This window comes from Hemitrygon akajei, chromosome 12 (genome assembly GCF_048418815.1).
Source record: "Hemitrygon akajei chromosome 12, sHemAka1.3, whole genome shotgun sequence".
In the NCBI taxonomy this organism is placed as follows: Eukaryota; Metazoa; Chordata; class Chondrichthyes; order Myliobatiformes; family Dasyatidae; genus Hemitrygon; species Hemitrygon akajei.
Genome location: NC_133135.1, coordinates 20,376,327 through 20,395,098, shown reverse-complemented (window position 1 = coordinate 20,395,098; position 18,772 = coordinate 20,376,327). Strand labels below are relative to the sequence as shown.

The following is an 18,772-nucleotide window of genomic DNA, read 5'->3' as shown; positions in this document are numbered from 1 at the left end:
TGCAGTCCAATACCGAGGGAATGCCAAATCTTCTGAAGTGCTGACTTTTGAGATATTAAGCTGAGGATCTGCTGGCCTTCTCCAGAGAGTGCACAATGACTTGGCACAATTAGAAAGACAGGGGAATCATGCTAAATGCTGATGATCTCTCTACAAATTTCACAACATATGCCAGTGATAATAAAACTGATTCTGATTCAACAGGATTTAAGCAGATGATCTCAAATTATTTTCTCACTACGTGTGGGGCTGTGCTGTGTACAGCACAAGTTGCTGCAACAAAGAAAAATAGAACAAGGCATTTGGTTTGCCTAAATCTTACCTTGACCATATAACACTGCATGCATAAAAGACAAGGTTTTTTCAGAACACTGTAAAGTTACAGAACACTACAGTTCATCTAGTCCATGAACTATCATTCTGCCTAGTCCCATGAACTTGCACTGGGACCACTGCCTCCATACCCGTCCCCATTCATGTACCAGTCCAAATCTCCATTAAATGTTGAAATCAAACCCGCACCCACCACTTACACTGCCAGCTCCTTCCACACTCTCACCACCTCTGAGTGTAGATCCCCCTTAAGCATTTCACTTTTAATCCACGACCTCTGGTTGTAGTTTCACCCAACCTCAGTGGAAAAAGCCTGCTTGCATTTACCCTGTCTACTATCATCGTCATCGTTACGTGCCACGTTGTATGACGTGAGTGATCATAGTCTTTTCCATGGTTGTTCTTGGCAAGGTTTTCTGCAGAAGTGGTTTGCCATTGCCCTCATCTGGGCAGTGCCCGTACAAGAAAGATGACCCCAACCATTATCAATACTCTTCCGCGACTGTCTACCTGTCATCAGTGGTCACATAGCCAGGACTTATGATATGCATCGGCTGCTCATATGGCCATCCACCACCTGCTCCTTTGGCTTTACATGACCCTGATTGGAGCAGGAGGGGGTTGCTGAGCAGGTGCCGCTGCTACACCTTATCCAAGGGTAATCTGCAGGGTAGAGGTGGGAAGGTGCACATCACACGTCCTTTGATAATGTATCTCCACCCCACCTCCCTTACACCCGTCTATACCCCTCATAACTCTGTATGCCTCTATCAAATCTCCCTTCAGTCTCCTATACTCCAGGGAATAAAGACCTAACCTATTCAATTATGGTCAATTATGGATAACTCTGAACATCCTCTACATAGCACCATCCTGAGACAGAGAAGCAGTTTAAGCGACAGGTTACTATCGATGCAATGCTCCTCAGACAGGATGAAGAGGTCAATACTCCCCAATGCCATTAGGCTTTACAATTCTACCGCCAGGACTTAAGAACTTTTTAAAGGTATTATTAATGCTTTTTGAGATGGTGATTTAGATGCATATCACATTTTTTTTACTGAGTTAAGTATTGTATGTAATTAGTTTTGCTACAACAAGTGTATGGGACATTGGAAAAAAGTTGAATTTCCCCATGGGGATGAATAAAGTATCTATCTATCTATCTATCTATTCAACCTTTCTCTAACTCAGGGCCTCAAGTCCTGGCAAAGTTCTTGTAAATTTTTGCTGCACTCTTTCAATCTGATTGATATTTTTCCTGGAGGTAGGTGACCAGAACTATACACAACACTCCAAATTAGGCCTCACCAATACCTCATATAACCTCAGCCATTGTGACAATCCAATGGAAATTTGCTGCACGTGACGGGAAGAAAATGGAGCTTACCTTCAGCAGGAGGAGGAAGCTCTCATTTTTGATCACCTCAAGAAAATTCAGCACGATCAGCTTGATGCATTCATCTTGTAGTTCTTTTGTCAAGGCAATGGTTTGCTCTGACCACTTCACTTCTGGAAGGTTCCACAGTAGACGGTCACTTTCCAGCAACACTGAAACCACATTCCCCACGTTCTGTAGTGTTCAAGAAAAGGCACCAATCACACGTTGAACTCCTAATCAAAGTGGGCTAAAAATCTTAAAGGAACAAACTGCGGTCTTTAACACGGTAGCTTTTGTTTAAAGGGTCGCTGGCCTTCGAATTAAGGATTTTGAAAACAGAACTGAGAACAGATCAAACAACATCTGAGCTTTATTTGGGAATTCTGTACACGTTTCTATGCACAGTATTGAAGTGTAGCGGTCAGCATAACGCTGTTACAGCACCAGCAGCCCACTGCTGTCTGTAAGGAGTTTGCACGTTTTCCTCATGACCGCGTGACTCTCTTCCAGTTGCTCTGGCTTCCTCCCACGTTCCAAAGATGTACAGGTTAGTGGGTTAATTGGTCACATGGGTGCAACTGGGCAGTGTGGGGTCTTTGGGCAGGAAGGGCTTGGTACTGTACTGCATCACTGAATAAAAAAAAATAGGATAAACAAGACAAGGGAGGAGTTATTGATTAAAGGTAATATTGCAGCTCAATAAAGGGATAGAGAGGAAAAAATGTCTCAAAAAGTGAGGGGGAAGGAGAAATCTCATCTCTCACAATACGGGAAGTTAGTTAGCCCACCAGGTCCATCCCCGATTCAGAACAATCCCCGTCAGTCCCATTCCCCCACTTACCTCCCTGAAAACCCCTTCACTCTTGGACAGCCCAACTACTTTTTTTTGGGATACAGTGAGGAATAGGCTCTTCTGGCCCCTCACGCCCAGCCACCCAGCAATCCCAATTTAATCCTAGCCTAATCACAGGACAATTACAGTGAACCCACCAGCGTCTTTGGACTGTGGGAGGAAACTAGAGCACCTGGGAGGAAACCCAGGCAGTCGACGGGGATAACAGACAAACTCCTTACAGGCAGCAGTGCAAATGGAACCTGGGTCGCCCATACTGTAAAGCTTACGCTACTGTGTCGTCCATCATCCTGTGATACTAGGAATGCCATAGCAGCTACTAATCAGCTGGTCTTTGGAATGTGGGAGGACGCCGGGAGAATGCCCGAACTCCTCACCGACAGCACCGAATTGAACCCAGGTCTCTGCAGTTGTGAAGCTCTCATTTGAATGGGGGGGAAAGGGGTGGGGGAATTACGTGAAGGGTCGGGAAGGCAAGAATTCCTAAACTCTAATATGATTCTCCCCAAGTTCCTGCTATTCTCTGACCTTTGCCAGTTATAATGAGAGGTTATCAGCCTAAAGTGTTATTGCTCAGTCCCTCTGCATCTCTAATACTGAGCATTTCATATATATATATATATATATGAATTTTTTTTTAAATTTCAGGGTTCCAGCATCTTAAATATCTTTACTTTGAGGCTGTTACTTCAACAAGTGCCCAGTCCTTTTGTACAAAAATAAACATAGCTCCCAATGGAAATTCCAATTTTAAAAGAAGTCCAATTTTCAGCAAAAAGAACAGTATTTGTTACACCAATGAAATCGTTTCTTAAAATGCCGGACACAGATACAGATTTAGCTTATGGGGAAAGATATTTATAGGCAATCTGACCTTTTCCACTCAGAAGTGATATATGGAATACCTTGCCTGAGAATGGAGGCAGATCCATTGAATGGATTTACGAATTCCAGACTTGAATCATCTGGATGCGCATGTCAAGTGCAGGAAAAGGGGTTTTTTATATACATTTCAATGGTCGGTATGAATGAAGTGGGCCGAATGGCCTGTTTCCCGACAATCATCAATACCAGTCACTTATAGTTGTGTGAGTTTCAGGTTACCAGATAAATTTCTCTTTCAAACACCTGCAACCTGGACTGGAATGATGAGCTCATTATAAACACCTTTTAAAATTACACTGCCACAAAAGGTAAGAAAATACTGATGACAGATGTGTCTTACTAATGAATGGACCAGTGAATCATAGCAGGCTCTATGTAATTCCACTGGAAGACAAGAAAACTCCTTCCCGGACCAACATTTCACAAAATATTTGGTAATCCATCTGCAAAAAAAAAAAAAAGAAAATAGTTTTGGAACAGATTCATTTTTAAAAAGGTTTCATCAGGCACCTGCAGCTTCACACAATATAAATCATCTTACCTCATGCAAGAGTTGTAAAGTGCATTAATTCCAACAGAGTGAGATATTTGCAGACATTCCACAATTGACTGCTGCACGCCAACAACAGGCTGTAAATTAATTAAAATTAAATCAAATGAGGAAAGGGACTGTGGTTTATGCATGCACTTCATATAATCTCTAATTACTGCATTTACATTTCAGCAAATTCTAAACAAAGAGACAATACAATTCAGAAATATTTATATGTGGCTCTATCATTTCTGCTGTAAACGCTAGGTTCAATTTCTTTTGGCAAAAATATCATCTCAGGACTCAAACCCATGCTGTTCTATCCTCAGCAATACAAGCAGACACATTTCATGAAAACACTTCACACAGCTGTTGCTAAAAGAAATCTCAATGGTGACAGTCGGGAAGCAGAAACCATTTAAAACCCGTAAACAGTAAATCTCAAGGACAGGGTGTATAAAGAACTGGAGTTCTTCAAAAATATGGAACATTTAATAGTACAGCTCAGGAATAGGCCCTTCAGCCCATCACATTTTGATGACCATGGTGCCAGTCTACACCTTTCTCGTCAGCCTCCATGAGGTCACTATCCCTGTTCCCTGCTAATTCGGATGATAGTCTAAATGCCTCTTGAACATTGTTATTGTATCTGCTTCTTCCACCTCCCCTGGCAGCCTGTTCCCGATACTGAAATAAAAAACCGCCCTGCAAATCTGAGCCAACATGGATAACTTCATTCTCCTCAGCACTGAACGGAATCCACAAAGTCACTTTCAAGGACTCTACAACTCATATCTTCAGGATTATTTGTTAATTATTATTGTTCATTTTTTTAAAAAATTGAGCGACAGCAGGGAGTAGGCTCTTCTAGCCCTCCAAGCTGTGCACCCCAGTAATCTCCCAAATTAATCCTAGCCTAATCACGGGATAATTTACAATGACCAATTAACCTACCAATTGGCACGTCTTTAGACTGTGGGAGGAAACTGGAACACCTGGAGAAAACCCATGTGGTCACAGGGAGAACTCCTTACAGACAGCGGAGGGAATTGAATCAGGGTCCTCACAGAAAACATTCTAACATAACTCCTTCAGCAACCTGGTCTCATCTATCAACTGCCAGCTTGTGGTCCTTCCCTCCCCCACCCTCACCTTCTCATCGGGGCCTCTACCAACTTTCCTTTCCAGTCCTGACGAAGGGGCTCAGCCCAAACATCAACCATTCATCTCCCTCCATAGATGCCGCTGATCTGCTGAGTTCCTCCAGCACCTTGTGTGCTGCTCTGGATTCCCAGCACCTGCAGGACCCCTTTTAACTAAGCTAAATGTCTTCTTGTCACATCGGGAACAATCTCTGGAGTACTGGGACAATCAGCAATTTGTTTGAGGAAAAGAATGTTTCTTCAAATATCATAATAATGTTTCCTGTTTCTTTTCAGGTGGTTCAATGCAAGAATCCAGAGAGTTCTTGAAATACACTCAAAAATGTTAGCAGTTACATTTTGCCTGTGGTAAAATTCCTCAATGGAGAACACTTGGAAAAGTCATCTTTAAAGCATTTTCAGCATCATTACCCAATTTCTTTGAAATCCTAACATCGAAATCATCTGCTCCTAATGGACAGTCATTATTTTCTTCATTGCTTTTTATTTTATTTGGGCCAATTTTGGAAATTCCAGATAAGGTATTGCTTTCCTTGGGATGTCAGAAAGTTTAGACTCTTCCTCTACTATAAATTCTGACGACAATATTGACATATTTAATCACGGCTTTCTTATTTTCATTTACAATAACACCTTTATTAATTTTTACAGGGCAATTATAGCTTCTGACAACCTGGTTATTCAGAGTCATAGAACACTACAGTGCAGAAACAGACCCTGTGGCTCAACTAGTCCACGCCAGACTATTATTCTGTCTAGTCCCATCAAACTGGTCCCAGACCACAGCTCTCCATACCCCTCCCATCTATATACCTATCTAAATTTTTCCTAAGATCTTATACACATTCTTCCTCATTTTATCATGAAATGTGCCAATTTTGATCCCTCGTCCTGTTTAATATTTTTTCATTTCCTGCTCAGTCTGTTTAAGGTTCTTCTTTGAAACCCTGACTCTGCAGCCACTCCGTTTCTCAGACTGGTACCTAATTCTTTTGAATGCATTTTCTTTTAGTATTATACTGTCCTGGATGTATTTTTATTCTGCTTAACAAGAACTCTCAACAGGCACGTATGGCCTTATATTCCCCTCTGATCTATTCATGAACACACTACCACATTGTTCTGTTTCTTGTACTCTTTATTTTTGTAATTTATTGGGTTTTTATGAATTTGCACAGTACCGCTGCTGTCATACGAGTTGGTGATAACAAATCTGACTCCAATTCGGAGGCGTGCTAAGTTTACTCTGTCTCATCACTCAGAGGACAGCCTGGACACTTAACAGTTGGTTCACAGATCTGGATTGTGACCATCATGAAAGAAATTTTCACACATTGTTAAGGTAATTAAATCTGGCTGATCCCTTGTTGGTTGTAGTACATTTTGCTGCATAGAGTTGTTATCTGGAGCATTCTACAGAAACCTACTCCTGTCCAGATGAGCTGATCTGCGTGAACTAATCTACCTGAATAGCAAAAATCTCATTGAAAGCATCCCAATTCTGCTACGAATTTATCTGACTTCTTCTTTTCTACGTCCTGTCACCTCACCTGTGAATGGAGGGCCCTTGTGTAATTCCAAACATTTTTTAATCCCTCAACCCTACCCAAGAATACTTCAATAGAACATAGAGCAGCCTGCGCTGGTCATGAGAGCACCTGCTTGCAGATGGTCTAAATCTCCCCATTCCCTGCCTGTTCCTGTGCCTATCTAAAATGCCTCTTAAATACTTTTGAAGATCAAATTATTATTTAAATGCTAAAAAAAAATTATAGCATGCTCAGAGGGACTTGGGAGTGATTGTGCATGAATCACAAAAGGTTGGTTTGCAGGTGCAGCTGGCTATCATGAAGGCAAATGGAACGTTGGCCTTCATTGCTAGAGGGATTGAATTTGAGAGCAGGGAGGTTATGCTGCAACTCTACAGGGTCAGGCCACACCTGGAGTACTGTGTGCAGTTCTGGTCTCCATACTTGAGGAAGGACATACTGGCTTTGGAGGCAGTGCAGAGGAGGTTCACCAGGTTGATTCCAGCAATGAGGGGGTTAGACTATGAGGAGAGATTGAGTCACCTGGAACTGGACTCACTGGAATTCAGAAGAATGAGATCTTACAGAAACAAATAAAATTATGAAAGAGATAAGATAGAGGCAGGAAAGTTGTTTCCACTGGTAGGTGAGACGAGAATTAGGGGACATAGTCTCAAGATTTGGGGGAGTAGATCTAGGATGGAGATGAGGAAGAACTGCTTTTCCCAGAGAGTGGTGAATCTGTGGAATTCTCTGCCCAATGAAGCAGTGAAGGCTATCTCAGTAAATATATTTAAGACAAGGTTGGATAGGTTTTTGCATAGTAGGGGAATTAAGAGTTATGGGGAAAAGGCAGGTAGGTGCAGATGAGTCCATGGCCAGATTGGCTATGATCTTATTGAATGGTGGAGAAGAAGTTACTGACAAGTGTCAAGCTACTCCTGCTCTTATTTCTTATGTTACTGCAATACTCCCCCCTCTTCAGTGCTGTGATTTCAGGCTAAATCACCATAGCAACATCACCCCTTTGCCATCAACATTACTTCACCCCATCTACCTCGGGGCCCCACAACTCCACTAGAATTCAGAAGAGTGCTATCTCACCATTGGTTAAATATCTTATTTTCATAAAATACCTTTTTTTTTTAAATAATTGCTGAATGTTGTTTTGTTTTTGTTGCTCTGCCAACACACCACAGCAAATTCCTAATACATGTAAATATAGATGGTGAATAAAGTTGACCCTTGTTTACCATGTCACATCTCCCCAGCCTCCACCCAGTTTAAAAAGGGCCTGCAATTTATTTTATTACTTTTGCATCTGTTGATTATATTTACAGTGATTTCTGCAGACAATCAAATTCCTTGGCTTTCTTAGCTAGCATAGTGTTTCACACCACTATAAAAAGACTCCAATTTATCATTTAAAATGCATGACATCACCATCCCTCCATAATGAACTCCATTTACCAGTATCTTGGCAATGGTCTTAGTTTGTGTCCCTTGGTATCTCCATGATCCTGTCTGCAAAATTTACTGTGCTTAACAATGCACTCTGTTGACTTGGATGTACAAGTCTGTGCCTAGATCCAAGTCAACAGTAAATATGTTGAAGTGTTGGGACTCCATAAAAGGCTCACTAGGGAACACTACTTCTCAGAACCTTCCAGTTGGAGAGTAAACATCAGATCAGCGTATGATGTGCTTGGTCAGGAATTTCCAAAGGAGTTTTATGATATGCCTTCGCCAAGTAATGGGCAGCGTAGCGATTTAAACAGCAACTTCAATAACTACAAAATCCAACCGTTCACCGACAGTATTAGCCATTGGCAAGAAACTTCAGTGGTTAGAAAAGTGTAGTCAATAGCCTCCTCCCCAACCTTAACACTACTGACTGGCGGGCGGGGGAGGAGAATTCAAAGCTTCAAATTACGAAAAAATGTCTGTGACAGTCTCTGGTTTGGGTAATATTCCATCAGTCAGTGCCTCCAATTAGGGATGGTATGGGAGCATTGTGGTTAGTACAATGCTTTAAAGTTTCAGCTGTTATGTATTAGCAGCAACAGATCACAAACTGAGTCAGGTTTAAATGTTAAAACCACTATATTTATTAGTATCTACTCATAATATAGAAAATTAAATGAAATAAACAGAAGTTAACAGTGTTAGGTGTGTGTGGCTCCCAAACTGTCAAGCTTAGGAACAGTTCTTAAAGTCTTAAGATGGCAAACTAGAAAAGTCCAGTAATCCACGGAATAAATGAGGGGAGAAACTCATAAATCCACGTTATTGTGTAGAGAGTAGTATCACGAAGAATTCCACAGGTTCCACGCTGGGAAAACAAAGTAACAGTCGCCGAAGATCTTATTCTGAAATCCACGTAGAAATATCACAAGGTGACAGTCACGGAATATTCCTTTAGCACAAGTGGTTACCACATAACATACCCAAAACCATGTAAGGGTTAACAAAAGTGGTCACCACAGAATACTCCATCAAAATCCACATATGGATCATATGAAGTAACATTCACACATCCAATGTGCACCGTGTCCATTAATCAACCCAATCCTTTGGGCATGGGAAAGCATCAGACTTTACCCATTGTCACAGCAAACTACTACCAGCAGCTTATGATCCAAAGCTTCCTCTTTCTCTCTCTCCTTCTCCTTCTTTCTGAAAGTCCCAGCAGTCTGTCGCAGCTTGTTATATCCCCCCACCCCCATTCAGGCGTTTTAAAGTGACACCACAGTAAACAAAACAGTGGTCATGTAACACAGCGACCTGGATTCAACTCCTGCTACTGCCTGTAAGGAGCTTGTACATTCTGTGTGTGTGCTTGAGTCGCCTCCGGGTGCTCTGGTTTCCTCACACAGTCCAAAGATACTCTGGTTAATAGGTTAATTGGTCATTGTCAACTGCCCATGATCAGGCGAGGGTTAAATCAGGGATTGCTTGGTGGCATGGCTCGAAGGGCCAGACGGGCCTATTCCAGGCTGTATCTCAATAAACAAACAAATGAATAAATAATGATTCATCCATAAATAAATAATAACTCCGATGTTGCCAAGGTTCTTGAGCATTTCTGGAGCTGCACTCATCGAAGTAAATAGAGAGAGTGACATCACTTTTTGAAATGCCTTGGAGATGGTGCAGAGGCTTGTGGGAGGCGGGAGGGGGTGTTTGTTCTTCTCCGAGCCTTGGGGCACACCTTGCCACCTCTTTAGCATTTTTGACTATTTTTTTTACATGGTCGAGTTGCCAGCTCAACACTCAGCCCAGCACAGATGGAAAGCATACAAGGAGCCAGCTGGATTCAAACCCAGGACCACCCACCTCGGAAGTCCAGTGTGGATGCCACTACACCACCGGCTGGCAATTTGGTGGGGGGTATTCATTGTAAATGTCTTCCAGCCTCTTCTTGCATCCATGCACATTTATAGCTTATCCATCTACATTTCTGGTTATTGAATGCAAGGGGAAATAGCTGGACTTTGCTGTTGGAGATGGTCATCGCTGGGCATGAATGTTACCAACCACCTACCGGCATGAACACGTTCCATTCTTACTTACCTGAGCCATTTTATGAGTAGTGAATGAAAGTTAGTGCTGCAGTCATCAGTCAATATCCTCACTTCTGAACTACACTGTGAAGAAAGTCACTGGAATGTGTTCCTTTACTTGTGAACATACACAGAAGTACTCAAGGAACAATGGATGTGGTTATAAAATGACATGTTGCACAAAAAGATCCAAGCACAAATCTACACTGAATACATCTTCTATTTTTCCAATATTCCAATCAACCTCCCCCGTCGCCAATAAGCTCTTCATGAAACAGACTGCTGTAACAAGATACGCAGCATTCACAACTAACCAAGCCACTCCTTGTTCACATCAGTTGGCATCTTCGAATTAGGCGTTACAACATGATCACAAAAATAGGAAACGTTGGAGTTGTACTGGCCATAGTGAGCACGCACATCGAGTGCTAGGTACAGTTTTCATCCTCCTACTTAAAGAAATATTCACTGTAGAGGAAATACAGACATTCCAGGGATGGTACATTGCTATATGAGAAGAAATCTCATTGATTAGGTCTCCTTTCTCCACTTTCCTCTCAGATTCCTTCTTCATCAGCCCTTTTGTCTTTGCTACTCTCCCCTCCCCCACAAACATGGCTTCTCACTACACCTATCACCTTCTAGCTTATACTCCTTCCCTCCCCATACTTTCTTATCCTGACCACTTTCCCCTTCCTTTCCAGTCCTGATGAAGGGTCTCACCCCGGAACGTTGACAGTTCATTCATTTCCATAGATGCTGTCAGACCCGCTGAGTTCCTCCAGCATTTTATGCGCATACCTCTTGTAGACTAGATCTGTGTATTTAGAGTTTAAAATGATGAAAAGAGATCTCATTGAAACTTTAGAGGATTCTGCCAGAACACAGCAGTTTGGATCCAGAGAATGATTTTCCTGTATGTGGAGTTGAGAACCAGGAGTCAAGTTAAGAGCACAATGCAGAATTTTTGAGATTTTCTATCTTAAAGGTCTGTGGAACCTCAGTCATTCAAAGCAGAAATAAAGGGAATATCAGGATAGTGCAGGAAAATGATGCTGAGTTTAAAAAAAAACCTCAAAATCAATGATCTTGAAGAAAGGGAGAGAATGGTCAAAGGACCAAGTGGTCTATTTCTATTTGTGATGGTATTAGCGAGCCAACAGCATCTGAAGGGATGGAGACAAAGAGTTAACACTTCAGGTCAAAGGACTCTTCATCAGAACTGGACACTGAGAAAACTACTGCAGTTAAAATCACAGAGAGGGACAGAGAAAACACAGGTAATATATGTAAATAGGTAAGGCCAAAGTCACCATGGTGACAATTACTTTAAATACAGTTGAGGAGAGAAGAGAAAAAGAAGCAGAACAGATTTTAAACTACAGCCATTGCTGCAGAGAGGGAAAAAAAAGTGGTAGCTTTTAAATTCAACACAGAAAGCCCCAAGGGCAGTATCATGCCCAGATGACAGATGTTGGGGAAGTCCAGAATGAGGGGTCACAGTTTAAGGATAAAGGGGAAGCCTTTTAGGACCGAGATGAGGAAAAACTTCTTCACACAGAGAGTGGTGAATCTGTGGAATTCTCTGCCACAGGAAACAGTTGAGGCCGGTTCATTGGTTATATTTAAGTTAGATATGGCCCTTGTGGCTAAAGGGATCAAGGGGTATGGAGAGAAAGCAGGTACAGGGTTCTGAGTTGAATGATCAGCCATGATCATACAGAATGGTGGTGCAGGCTCGAAGGGCCGAATGGCCTACTCCTGCAACTATTTTCTATGTTTCTATGTTACAAGGTTCTGTGCCTTGAGTTTACATTAGGCACTTTGGCTGGAAGGAGCTCAGAATGGAATAGGACTGATCTATCTGAAGGAAGCAAGGAGGGAGGAAGTGTAGTCAAGAGTTCTGTAGGAACTGGTGGGTATATCATGGATATTGGTCACTATTCTGCACTGAGATGGAGAGAGAGGTGGAGAAAGGAAAAGGTCAGATATGGACATAGTGAATGCCACGGATCACCGGAGCCGTGAGACAGCAGATCACAAGTGCTGCCATTAGCAATCACATTCATTTCTCATGAATGAATGAACAAGAATCTAACACTTCCACAAAGTACAATTAATCAAAAAAAATCTTCAAGGCAAAATCTTCTCAAAACTAATCCAGGGCATGAATATGGAAGATCTGAAAGCAATGGACTAAAGAAAATTAAAAAGTGAATATTTATGTAAATGTTCAGCTTTCTGCACAATGTCCATCATACATAGAACAAAATGTTACCTTGTGAAAAAACTTGCAATAATCCTTCTTCAGAATATGCATAACGACTTCCTTCAGCCCTTCCAAATTGTACATATCTGCTAACAAAAGGATGGAACTGAAGAAAAGGAAAAGCTTTGGGTTAGTGCCAAGCTTCACTATTTCAGTCCCTCATCATTGCAGAAGCTCCTTCTTCCAATGCCAATTTATAGAATCACAAAGGATGCCCTGGCATTGGAGAGTGCCAGGAGGAGGCTCACAAGAATAATCCCAGGCATAAAAGGTTTAACATATGACGGCTCTGTGCGTGTACTCACTGGAATTTAGAAGAACAAAGGGGGATCTCATTGAAACATACTGAAAATGCAAGATAGAGTGGACAAGGACAGGATGTTTCCTATAGTGGAAGAGACTAGGACCAGACAGCACAGCCTCAAAATACAAGGGTGTCACTTTAGAACAGAGATGAGGAGGAATTTATTTAGCCAGAGGGAGGTGAATCTGTGAAATTCATCGCCACATAGGCTCTGGAGGCCAAGACAATGGGTATATTTAAATCAGTGGTTGATAGGCTCTTGATTAGTAAAGGCTACAAAGGTTATTGGGAAAAGGCAGGAGAATAGGGTTGAGAACAATTATAAATCAGCCATGATGGAATGGTGGAGCAGACTTTATGGGCCAAGTGGCCTAATTCTGCTCCTATGTCTTATGGTCTTATAATCCCAATTATCTGTTACCTCAAATCCAAAATAAAATGTTTTAAAAAGGAGAAAGAAATGCACAGATACCTGTATTAGTTAATGAATAAAATTTCATAGTGCAGTCTCTCAAGTGAACTACGACAATGTACTAAAAATTCCTTTCTTTCCAAGATGATATGTAAAACAGTTAGATAAAATACACCTACCATGGAAGAGTTCCTTTTGGCAAGTCTAAGATGGCCCCATATATAAAGTTCATGATGATATCCATCTCCACATGGCTCACACTGTAAGCAATTATATCTTTATTAATCACTGAAAAGCTACTGGAACAGTGAAGACATTTTACAATGAACAGCCAGGAATAAAATGAACAATGGGTCACCATCGCCCACGTTGTACTACTGCTGATTAATAACGTTCACCATCCTACAAGTTTCAGATTCTGAGCAACAACTTACATGAATGACATTTGGAAAGCTTCCAATGATCCTTCAGGTTTACAAGGCAAAGATTTTTTTTATAAAGCTCAATTTTGTCTTTAGTCATTTTTCACAATACAAAACCACTGGGCAGGCAATCTGCAAGCTAGACTTTTATTTATTGATTACAGCTCTGTCTTCAAAGCTCTATTTCCAAGCAAAACCCATCACCAAATTCCAAGACCTGACTGTCAACACTTCCCTCTGCAACTGGATCCTTGACTTCCTCACTAACACACCTGAATCAGCAAGGATAGGCAGCAACACCTCCGCCATGATTACTCTAAGCACAGGTGCTCTGTAGGGCTGCCTCGTCAGTCAGCCCCCTCACTCATAAAATGCATAGTCAAATCTGTTCTAACTCTATCTACAAGTTTGCAGATGATACCATTGTAATGGGGCGGCACGGTAGCGTAGTGTACAGTAGTGCACAAGGCTTTACTGTACCAACGACCCAGGTTCAATTCCTGTTGCTGTCTCCCATTTCCTCCAGGTCTTCCAGTTTCCTCCCATAGTCCAAAGATGTACCGATTGGGAGGTTAATTGGTCATTGTAAATTGTCCTGTGATTAGGATGGCATTAAATTGGGGGTTGGTGGGGGTTGTGGAGCAAAGGTCCAACTGGCCTTTTCCATGCTAAATGTCAATAAATAAAGGTTCATAGGTATATTTATAACTGCAGCATACAACTCTGAAATTCTTCTTCTCCTGATAGCCACAAAACCAAGAAAAGAACAGCAGCATGATCATCAACCCCTAATCCTTACTCCTCACACATAAAAAACCAAAAATGGAACAGGCACATTGACTCCCAAATCGCCCTCCCACACACAAAAAAAATGAGTAAGATTGAGCAAAAAACACAGAATATAAAAAAAAAGTCCAGAGTCCATGTCCATAGGTAGGTAACATTCTCCGGGAGGCCACACAGGCTTCCCTCTCCATCAGCACAGCCATCCCACTGCAATCAAAAGGCAGTCTCCCTTCTCTGGCAATGGAGCAATTCCACCAGCAATCAAAAGGCAGTCTCCCTTCTCTGGCAATGGAGCAATCCCACCAGCAATCAAAAAGCATCTCTTAGCATGTACCCATAAATCTTATTTCTTCGAGGCACCACAGAAAACATAACATCTGGATGCACAATGGCTTGGAATGGTAACTGGACTGCACTACAGAAACTGCAGTCGTGGGCTTAGCTCACCACTTCATAGAAACCCACTTCCCCTACATAGATTCAGCTTACATTTCACTGCCTCAATAAAGCAGCCCCGCCCCCTTGGATATTCCCTCTTCTCCCCCTCTCCCATCAGGCAGAAGATACAAAAACTTGTAACATTCCATCAGGCTGATGGATTTTACCCCACTGTTAATAAGACTATTGAATGGTTTCCTAGTATGATACATAGACTTTTGATCTCACCATCTACCCTGTTAAGATCTTGCACCTTTTTGTCTACTTGTCCTGTAGCTGTTGCTCTTTATTCTGCATTCTGTTATTGTTTTACTTGGTACTACCTCAATGCACTGTAGGCAAGACATCCTTTACACTGCACCTCAGTAATACTCCATCAGAAATAAACCATTTCCGACAGCTTGGTCCCCTTGATCCCATCACAGCGCCCCAATTTGTTATTCAGTGACTTTGTTGATGGAACGTAGATGTCAGTGTAACTACTGGAGATTATTGATCCTGACATGAGAAGGTAAAGTGCTGACAACATTAGTGGATCCGAGCAAGATGGACAGAATTCATTCCTCGATGGGTATTAGTTGCCCTGGGTTCTAATCTGGATGGCTCCTTGCATGCTCTACATCCGTGCCTGGTTGAGTGTCGAGCTAGCAACTCGGCTTCTTAAAAACAGACAAATGCTAAAGAAATGGCAAGGCATAGAGAAGAACAACACTGAATAAATAGTATACCAATCTCTTTCTATCAATTAATAAATGTGTGATTTTTATGCTATCAACTATTAATGACTCACAAATTAGGTTTACATCCCCTGGAATTCAGAAATTGAGAGACGATTTGATTAAAGCTTTCAAGATATTAAAAAGGGAATTATTGGGGTGAACTGGGAGCAACTGGCTCAGTAGAAATCAGTCTAAAAATTAGAACCCAGTCAGCTGACATGCAATTGGGGAATAAACCTTTGTTACCGAGCAGGGAACAAACATTTTACTTTACACAAAATTAATAATCAGCTCCATGGTAGGCATCAAGTGACTTTTATTAAACAAAGAAAATCCAGGATATGGGGCAAAAGAGAGCACATACAGTTAGGTCACCAATCTGGAGCTGAATGCCTTCATTTCCAAATCTGCACAGTTTTTGTTACGAAGTTTTCTAAACATGATTAAAGCTTTAGCCTCACAGTCAATCATCTTCTGCCCAGAGCTAACACTTTGAAGTTGAAATTTAGCTGCATGGACAAATGACTTAAGAATATTTCTGAACATCTTTAAAATAGAATTAAACCATTTCCGTGATTATTTTGCTCAAAGCAAAATGCAAATACAGCACTAATGATACCCTAATGAATGTATTTACATAAAAAGCAACTCAAGATTCTATTTCCATGGCTGCATCATCTCTGATGGCTGTTAGGCCATTTATGAGTTGATGTGTGATGCCAAAATGCACTTCAATTCACAAAATAATGATTATATACTTCTCATTTTATGCTTCTGGGATGTCTTTCATTAAATGTTCAAATATTACAGGAAAGAATTAAATGTGACAGAAGGCAATGAAGTCATTTACAAGCACCAAGCATTCAGCAAATCCAGATAATGAAAGTGTGACACATTTTCTCACATGTCGTAGAGCTGAACAGCACAGGAATGGAGTCTTCAGCTTGCTGTTCCAATCTTTCTCCCCATCTAAAATCATCTTAATTTTCCACACTAGGTCCATATCTGCCAACATCTTGCATATTTAAGTGACTGCATAAATGCCTCAAACAATTAAATTGTATTTCACTGCACCACCTCCTTTGGCACCAAGTCTCAGATATAAACTCCTCTGTGAAAAAGGAAAAAGTCCACTTAAATCCTCATTTACAGCTCCTTTGTCTCAATTTAGACCTACACCCTCTTGCTTTTGATAAACCTACCATTGAAAACTGATTCTACTACATTACTATGAGATCTTCAAGGAAAACGAACTCACACACTCCAATCTCTCCCCAAAACTGAAATCCTCCAGTCCAGGCATCTCCTCTGAGCTCATTCCAGCACACCACATATATTGTGGTGCAGTCTGATCAGCGTTTCATAAAGTTGCAACATGACATCCCTTATTTTCTATTCATAGGTTCATTTTATTGTCAAAGTAGGCATGTACAACTCTGATATTTGTCTACTCCAGATAGGCACTGAATACAGAAAGACCACAGGTGTCGATGAAAGGAAAGACGTCAACTCTCCCCCCACCCCTCCACCACTGCCTCTGCCAGTAAGAAAAAGAAAAACTTGTAGACTCCAATATCTCCCCCCCCTTGCCCACAGCAAAAAACAGCCACAATAGCAATCACCAACCCCCTACACATAACAATCCCTGACCCCATCACTTGCAGAAAAGAACAGTGACAGTAGCACCAACACCCCCCACCCCACACATAGAAATGAACAAATCACTCATCGGCCAATCGTACACAAGAAAGACAACACTGAAAAACTGAAGTAGACAGTCCAGTATTCACATAAATCTCAGAATATGGGAAATGCTTTACTGTCTGCATGCAAGGAGAGCAGTCGCGCAGACTTAGTGCCAATCTAAGGAGGAAAGCATGCCTTCCTTACCCTGTCACCTTCAGGGAACTACATGTTCCTCTCTTTATTAACATCCTTTGGCACCCTGCCACTTATTGTGGATATTTTCAAAATGCATCACCTTGTACTTGTTGGGATTAAATTCCATCTCCCAACACCCTGCCCAACTTTCCAATTCTGTTGTAGCCTTAGAGAGGACTTACAACTGTCCTCACTTTCCACAATATCCCCAACCTGAGTCTTGTGCAAGATTATATTTTCTGTATTCACATCCAATTTATTAACGTACATCACACAAAACAAGGGTCCCGGCAGTAATTCCTGCGACATGCCAACAATCATTACTTCCAATCAGAAAAGCATTGTTCCACCACAATCTTTTGCCTCCTTGAAGCAAGCCAACTTTGGAACAGATTAGCCATTGCACCCTGGATTCCATGTGCCTTAATCTCCTGGATCAGTTGGAACCTGGTCAAATGCCTTACTGGAGTCCACATTGACAACATGTACCACCCCACCTCTTTAGGTAAGTCATCCAAATTAGTGAGAAAGGATTTCCCCCACACAAAGCCATGCCAACAATCCTCCATCAACCTGTGCCTTTCCAAAAGTATATTACTGGGTCTTTTGGTATCTTCGTATTCAGTGGCTTCAGAACTACTGATCACTCTTAATATCAAGGATGCAGATCTGGATGTGAAATGTTACAAATAATGCAGTCTTAAAACAGCCAATACATGAAGTAAAGACGTAGAATGGAGAGTGAACCACACCCAATGCAAAATAGAAAATACTGAACAGATGCAAAAGACCTAAAACCAATTAAAAAGGATCAAGTTAACAGTACGACTGAAATCAGAAGCAGGTAGCCCTGTTACAAGAGTGAACAAAAAGATGTGATGAATCAACAGAGTTCACACTTCAAGAAGTGCTTTGGAACATCTTGAAGCTGTGAAAGACATTAAATGTAAGATTTAGCCTCATTGTATGAATTACTACCAGAGTACGCACTAACATAATTAAGTTAATGGGCTGTTACCCAGAAGCTTGGATTACTGATCTTCAGCCCTCATGCACCAAGTCCCCCATGGCAACTGGACATTTAAAATCAAAATAATTGATATAATCAATAATAAAATCCAAGTTCCACTAATAGCAGTTACAAAACTTCTAAGTTCTTATATAAAATCCACATTTTACAGAAGGTCTTTGAGAAAGGACCTTTGACTGCAGCTCCACGACTGAGGAGAATCTTGTGCCCAGTAAAACATTCTAATTATCCACCCAGTCCTGTGGGCACTTGAGACGGACAATAAAAACTAG

General features: G+C 41.4%; 1 protein-coding gene across 4 annotated transcripts in view; it reads right to left on the bottom strand.

The window, feature by feature from the left end:
* Positions 1–18,772, bottom strand: part of btbd8 (BTB domain containing 8) — a 94,932-nt gene that overhangs the window by 35,208 nt on the left and 40,952 nt on the right. For all 4 annotated transcript variants that reach the window (XM_073062668.1, XM_073062669.1, XM_073062671.1 and 1 more), the window contains exons 7-11: positions 13,404–13,484; positions 12,518–12,614; positions 3,994–4,082; positions 3,793–3,895; positions 1,724–1,906 (exon numbers count right to left, since the gene is read on the bottom strand). In XM_073062668.1, the coding sequence (XP_072918769.1) occupies positions 1,724–1,906; positions 3,793–3,895; positions 3,994–4,082; positions 12,518–12,614; positions 13,404–13,484 (553 nt within the window). The remainder of the gene's footprint in view (positions 1–1,723; positions 1,907–3,792; positions 3,896–3,993; positions 4,083–12,517; positions 12,615–13,403; positions 13,485–18,772) is intronic.